Source organism: Typha latifolia, chromosome 3, assembly GCF_019914945.1.
Source record: "Typha latifolia isolate L0001 chromosome 3, TyphaL0001v2, whole genome shotgun sequence".
NCBI classification, from domain to species: Eukaryota; Viridiplantae; Streptophyta; class Magnoliopsida; order Poales; family Typhaceae; genus Typha; species Typha latifolia.
Window position 1 is genome coordinate 15413062 of NC_133088.1, and position 7071 is coordinate 15420132.

Genomic DNA, 7071 nt, shown 5'->3' on the forward strand with positions numbered 1-7071 from the left:
TACAAATTAAAGTTCAGATGAATAAATAACTTTTGTTCAACCTAGTACCAAATTTTGAAATTAAGGAGCAGCATCAATACTGTTATTTTTGGATAACATATCTAACCGTTATAACTTAATAAAAAATGTAGGGAGCATCTTTAATACACAAACACATTCAGGTAAAATAATTTTAATCCAAAGTAAAAAAAACAGATAAAATGTATTTAATTTAATATTTTATTTTCCCATAAGCTTGTAGACAGTAATTATTTGCATCTCAAGTCAGAGTCATCCAATGCTTTGCCAAATATTCCTGCCACAATATTGCTTCACTGTGCATGGAATTAATGTGATGGAAAGGGAGGACAAGACAATATTATTGGGCTTGTCAATCATCAACAATTTTGCCCATTAACAGATCACATTATTATCCTCAAAAAACAACCTATCATCATTTAATGGTAAGTCAGAATAATACATATAAAAAATAATGGTAAAAATAGCAAATAGACAAAATAATGGCAGGCATAAAGCTCAACATAAAGTCTAGCTTATCAGCATCGAAAGCTTATCTTCTAAAATCAGTCATCTACTTAGACTCGCTTAGCTTTTTCCATGCAAAAGCCCATCATAATCCTAACACCACCTCTCCTTTCAAGATAGTTTCAACCTTATTCACCAATCTCTCAGAGCATCCCTAGAAAGCTTTGTAATCAGCTCACCATGGGAAACAATGCATGTCTTCTTGTTATCATTTCAGCAACCAAACTCTAATTGTGCCACCTCTGAGAATGAGCAAGCCCCGACAATATCAAAGATGAGGCCTAATCAAGTCATTAGTCCTAGAACTAATAGACAAAACAATCCATCATCACCTGTCAAAGATGAAGGAATCATCTGTCTCATTTCTAAAGCATAACCCGACATCCTCTATGACTATTCATAATAATAATTGTGTCATATTCCCATCATCACCTTTGGGATGACACAGACAGCAGCAGGTCCTATTTATTCGAATTGTAGCAATGTATTGTTCTTCGTAGAATGAGGAACTGTACAAGGTAACACACAACAGGTACTTGTAGGGAAAAGCCGATAGCAACAAGAAAGTCCATAGACGACTTTTGTTTTACCGAGAGAAGCACAGCGTCGTTTCCAGCTTCTTCTGAATATTTCTGTACAGAAATTACAGAACATCTACTGATGATCTTCATCTTACACTTTAGTAGGTTATCGGCATCCAGCAACAAACACAAGGGTGATAATGGCTTACATCTTTCGAGCAGTGCCGCTTAACTGCCAGCATTTATTCCAAAGATGCGGACCTTGTGCATGTTAGGCATTTTGGCAACAACCAGCACGATCATTGCGAGAGTATTGGGGAAAAGCATTGGATGTTGATAGTCTGTTGTGTGTGAAGCTATCAAGTACCTGCCAGAAAAACGTATAGGAACCGCTCACATTTTAGTCAGTTGATAAAATACTCCAAAGTCCAAACTATGATCTGGAGGCATCTCTCCACTAACAGAAGAATGTTAACTACAAAAACATGGACACATGTACACTTTGTTAAAATGAATCTTAAAATTGTTATAAATCTTACTAACGAGCATGCTACATCTTATAACAAAGATGGTAAAGATTCCAACATCAAAAGATACTTAAGCATCGTTTATTTTAAAAATAAGATCAATTCTAGAATAACTATCTTCTTTATTATTTTCGAAATGAGATATTTATTCTAGGCATAACTAATTTTATGTTTACTTGTATTCTAGAATAAGAGTGTAATAATAATTTTTAATATGATATAAAGTGAAGGATAAAATTAAAAAAATATGTTTTATTTTTTTTTAAATTACTATTAATACTCTTTGATTTGATATAAAGTAAATTAATGGGACATATATCAAGAAAAAATTAGTAAGATGCAATTTTGATTAATAATATTTGTATTCTAGACTGAGATTATTATGATGTTTAATTGTGCTTCTAAAATAAGAATTGTATTTTAGAATAAAAAAAATATATTTCTAAAGTGAACGGAACATAAGAGCAACAAAGCTAACCAACATTAGGTGATTATATTAGGCAACACCCTCTCTAATTGTAGAATTATCACCAAAATTGAGACCTTTTTTGGTCCATATGGTACAAAATCAAATTGAGAACCTCAAGTAACAAAGATCACACAAATACTAGAATGTACATGTTTGTATAACTATAAGCATGTTCTTATCAGTTGTCCTGGAGTTTGTTATTTTCTGTAACATATGGCAACAGAAAGGTGAGGATCAAACAAGGCCATTGAGAAGTAGTACATACATTTTTCATCAAACTTGTAGCATAAGAACAATCTAATAAATACCATAAGGTGCATAAACAAAGGGAATTTAGTATGGTCTATCAACACTAACAAACATATACAAATGTTGTGTAAGAAGGGTTGATGCAACTGTGTAGTTAGATTTTGGAGTTTAGAACTCCAAATAATTAAGAAATATGAAATAGTCAATCTCCAGCAGATTAAATGTGGTTAGTATGCTCAGAAGTCCATCTGTGAAGTCAGTTTCAGTGTGTAAAAGAACGGTCAAAATGGGTCAAGTGGAACCAGAAGAGGAGGTAAAGTGATATATTGATTGGAGAATGGAGACATGTGATGGTGTTGTTGGCTAAACTGCTAAAGAGAGGGAGAATGGGATAGAGGTCCATGCATGAAGACAAAAGAAAGGGAGAAGGTCAGATGGGGATGTAGAATTATTTGTTACAGGAGGGGGAATAGGAGCGGAAACTAATTGGTTTTGGATCAGCTTTTCGAGGTGGGAATTAAAAATGGCTCCTCCAACATTAATTTCTCATCTGCAAGTGTCACCTCCCCATTCCACATACAAAAATTCTACATTTCTCTCTAGCAAATAGAATCATACTACTACTACTACCGAAAATAATTATAATACCAACAAGAATCTGCAACCAATATATCAGAGGACAAATAGTATTTCTTCGAGTTCAACCAGATATGTATTTATATTGCATATCCAGAATCTTGAGCATGTTAGTGTCATCAGAATGAAATTATACATTCTTTTACCACAAAACACATCTTGCCAGTATAACAATATCTGTAAAGAATATATTAAAAGTTAGATAGAATTAAAAATATGTGGAGTATCTTATTACAGAACAGATCTTGCCAGAATCCGCCAGATACAAGTTTAGTCACTTTATAAAACTATATCAAAACCTGTGATCCAGTTACCCATGGTAAGGACAACAGCGCAATGATAAATAATCACCTCAAATTTTAATTATAAGTGTATAATAAGGTAAATAGTAACTATAGAGTTCAACCTTAAAATTGTCGAAATTTCTTCATAGCATCTTCTTCTTGTACTAAGAAACTACAGCACTTGAAAGTTTATGAGATTTCCGAAAGTTCTAATGTTAAGAATGATAATTAGAGGTAGGGATGATTATCCTACTGATTGAGTTGGGATAGTTTTTCCAGTTGCTCTACCTCTTTCAATTGCTGTTTAGTTACATTCATGTCTGCAATTAAAGTTTCTTACATTGCATTGCCTTTTGCACAGCCTGCCAAGCACATAAAAAGAACTCTAAAGAAAGAAATATGACCGAAGAAGTCCTACATAGTAGACAGTTCTAGCATGGACAAATGAAGCTAGAGTTGCATCTACAAGCCCATGCATTGTGTACCAAGAGACAAAATACAAATGTAAAAGAATAAACTGGCATAAAATGGTAAATGAGTTGTAGTGGATAATGCACATTGTTCCTTCTGCATTTACATGCCACAAGCAGCGTCCAAACTGAAAATGGGAAGATGAAAGAATACTTACAGAATAACAGGTACCACAATCAAGAACTTTCTATTGCGAGTGAGTTGTTTGCCATTGTCTATTTGCTCCCACCAGGTCAAAGTGTTGTAGATACCCTGGTCGTCAGCAAAGGGAGTCCCCTTCTTCCAGTGGAAAAAATGATAAGTTATCTGAAATGCAAGATTTCATCAGGGAAAATAGCAAAATTGGGAGAGGCGGAACATGTAGAGAATATCAGCGAACAGATAACCATATAAGGAATATGAAAACCTTAAAAGAATTTACTTTCAGCCAATAGAACAAAGCAACACTTAAAGCACATTAAAAAAACATTGCTGTCTCTAGTTTAAACAAAAGTACGTTTCTACCTAAGACGCATGACAGTATCCACGTCCTTAAAGCAAACTCAATTCCGAATCAAGACACGTAGAGGGAATAGCTCTGCATGGTATCTCCTGTTTCACAGCATAGACCATAGGTTTCATTACATGACTCCTAAAGGGTAACAAATCTTGCCACCAACCAATGAGTCGGAATATTTATAACCAGAACTGATGCACAGGCTTGACATAATTGGTTTCGGTTCAAACGTAAACAAACCATGATATCTTTAAAAGAAAATCTAGAGAAAACTCGTACATGAGAACTAGCAGAGGATAGAGCTTGGAAGAACTAAGCGAAGTTTACTTGCACGCGGACATATTAAAAACTTCCTTAAATCTTGGCCACTAGGAAGAACGTACGTCTCGTGCCCTAATTGCACCAAATCAGGCGGACTTCCGCGACAACTTTCTCCTATTAAAAGACGAACGAAAGGTAGCGCCTTTTAGCTCTCATGCATCTAAATTTAATACCCCTTCGATTTCCTTTATCATTCACCTCAATTTAACCACGAAATCATCTAATATCAAACCCAATATCTAAATTTATTAAAAAAGAAGATACGTGCATTATAATTCCTACAAAGAGATGGGCCGAAACACCTGTGCCGATCCCAGAACCCCGGGAAATAAGACCATCTAAGAGTACCAATAAAACAAAATGGACAGATTCATCGCCCATCGGCCAATTCATCAAAAACCAACGGCAAGATAACAACAGATCGAGGAGGGGAGAAGGCGTACGGCGAAGTGGGAGAGGTTGACGATGGTCCACGCCATGCCGGGGGTGCATCCGACGACGGAGAGAACGAGGAACCATGAGAAGAAGAGGATCAAGATGTAGGTGATCCAGACCCCTGGGTACATAAACCACTCCGTGTTCTTGTTTAGATCCGTCGGTGGCAACGCCTGCGCGTACAGCTTCGTCATTCCTTCAACCCTCTCTTCTTTTCTCCTGTGATATAATTAAGATGGGCGTTTTGGATTCTTCTTAGATAGGAACAAAACAAAAGAGTCGTGGAGAGAAAAGACGACAGACAGTATAAAGAAGGAGGAGGTTTCTGCGAAGGGGGCGGGCGGAAAAGAAGAAATAGACGAGAAGGAGAGGGAAAGGGTAAAATCCGTCACGGGACACGACTTCTACGGTGCCGTTCGCAACGGCCGAAATATCTTCTTTCCTTTCTTTCAACGATTTTCTCGTATCAAATCTAAAGCCCAGGTACAAGGAATAGGCCCAACCAATAATATTGCAGGCCCATTGTGCATTTTCAAGCCCAGAATAGATTGGTATACAAAAGCTGCTGATGAATAAAATTAATTTTAAAAAATATATATAGGAAAGAAAAAGGAAAAGAAAAAGAGAAAGGCTAAGGCTAAGGTTAAGGCTGAGCTGGCAGAACTGGGGGGGGAGGGGGGGGGGGGGGGTTTCCGCTTTAATGCTTACTGATTACGTTACCATGGCATCATCACAGGCAATCATCCCCTCTGCATCCTCCAAACAGTCGCAACCGCCACGTGTCCGTACGATCCTCCCGACGAGAGGCTACGTTGGCAGCCCGTCCGACCTAGGCCGGCCTCTTGCCCCCGGTTCGACCGGCAAAGGACCCGACACCGGCCGGCCGTCCCAGCCGGACGGTCCGACTCCCGATGCCGTGGTCCCGGCGGTGGCGACCGGCCTCTGGGAGAACTCGCACCATCGCCGTTTCATATGCCACGTGGCGGAGTCGGTGCGTTCGGATCGAGGCGGAGTCCGTCCGACATTCTCTGTCTCTTGTGTCGTACTTCAGGTTATGATTGGAATATTTTGTTCATTAATTTAAGAGAAAATTGGAAGAAAAAAAAAAAAAGAGAGAGAGAGAGAAGAAGATAGCTCTCCAGTGATCTTGATATTGATATATAAATAAACCCCTGTGTGGTTGGCAGGAAGAGCAGGCATTTTATCGGAGGAAGTGAATGCATGGAATATTTGCTACTATTATGTAGGGCCATGATTGTGATACAATCATACAAGTGATTAGCCCAATTTAGTGTATTAAAAAAAATGAGGTGACACCATATATAGTAATTAGAAGATATTTTAATTTTATATATCTCTCCCTCCTTATCTCTATTGATGAATTCCAACAACAATGCAAAAGAATTTCAACTAGATAGATATATAATTATACAAATTGCTCCAATGTGGTTTTGCATAGAATTATGTTGTTCTTTAAATACTTATTTATTGGATTATTAAAATTTTTATCCAAACTTAATATATAAAATGTTGAAGAAAATTTCTACTATAATTTGAATTATCTTTATCCTTTTATTACATTTATTAACTATATTTTATTTTATAATTTTAAAATAAAATACACCTATAACTTTTTTAATCTTCTTCTATTTAATATTGCAGGCCCAAGAGAGCAAAGTGTGATACACATGAAAGATCAAAAATATAATTTAATTTTTAATATAATCACACGAGGATATTTGAATCTTACCTTATATTTATAAAGAAAGATATTATCGGTCAATATATGCATACCAGTACGAAGATCTTACTACTTTTGCATTAATTTCTAACACAAACTTATTCTCGAAGCAAGTCTTGATTATTATATTTGTGGGCATGAAATTTTAACCTCTAATTATTTTTTTTTGGGTCTAGAACTCATTGGTCAACTTCTTGAATGAAGCTGACTGATATTGATAGAGCTAATTGGCCGAAAGAAATCAAATCACACCAATTGATCGATCTCCGGGGACCAAAGAGATTCCATATCATGCGATACTTGTCAACTAAATGCTTGGGTTCAAATCATTAGTCTACCACCAATGGGTTTGATACAAGTTGGTTGCTACGATCGAGATGCAGCTAAATGGGATAA

At 36.5% G+C, this 7071-nt stretch overlaps 1 protein-coding gene across 2 annotated transcripts; it reads right to left on the bottom strand.

Moving 5' to 3' along the window:
• Window positions 1-406: 406 nt before the first annotated feature.
• On the bottom strand, window positions 407-6108 carry LOC140784957 (uncharacterized). 2 transcript variants are annotated; one of them, XM_073132601.1, is made up of 4 exons: window positions 4943-5305; window positions 3840-3988; window positions 1256-1413; window positions 407-1157 (listed from the first exon to the last, which is right to left on the bottom strand). In XM_073132601.1, the coding sequence occupies exons 1-3, from the start codon at window positions 5126-5128 to the stop codon at window positions 1275-1277; spliced, it is 474 nt and encodes a 157-aa protein (XP_072988702.1). In that variant the 5' UTR covers window positions 5129-5305; the 3' UTR covers window positions 407-1157; window positions 1256-1274. The 2 variants fall into 2 exon arrangements, with proteins under 2 accessions (XP_072988702.1, XP_072988700.1); XM_073132599.1 differs by having other exon boundaries at window positions 407-1413; window positions 4943-6108.
• Window positions 6109-7071: the final 963 nt, after the last annotated feature.

What these genes read in the sequence shown, in the direction of transcription:
- LOC140784957 (XM_073132599.1), bottom strand. Translation starts at nt 5,128, where the DNA reads ATGACGAAGCTGTACGCGCAGGCGTTGCCACCGACGGATCTAAACAAG. An exon ending in TCAACCTCTCCCACTTCGCC is followed by an intron (nt 3,989 to 4,942) that starts GTACGCCTTCTC and finishes CTTGCATTTCAG; the next exon opens with ATAACTTATCATTTTTTCCA. An exon ending in ATTGTGGTACCTGTTATTCT is followed by an intron (nt 1,414 to 3,839) that starts GTAAGTATTCTT and finishes TTTTTCTGGCAG; the next exon opens with GTACTTGATAGCTTCACACA.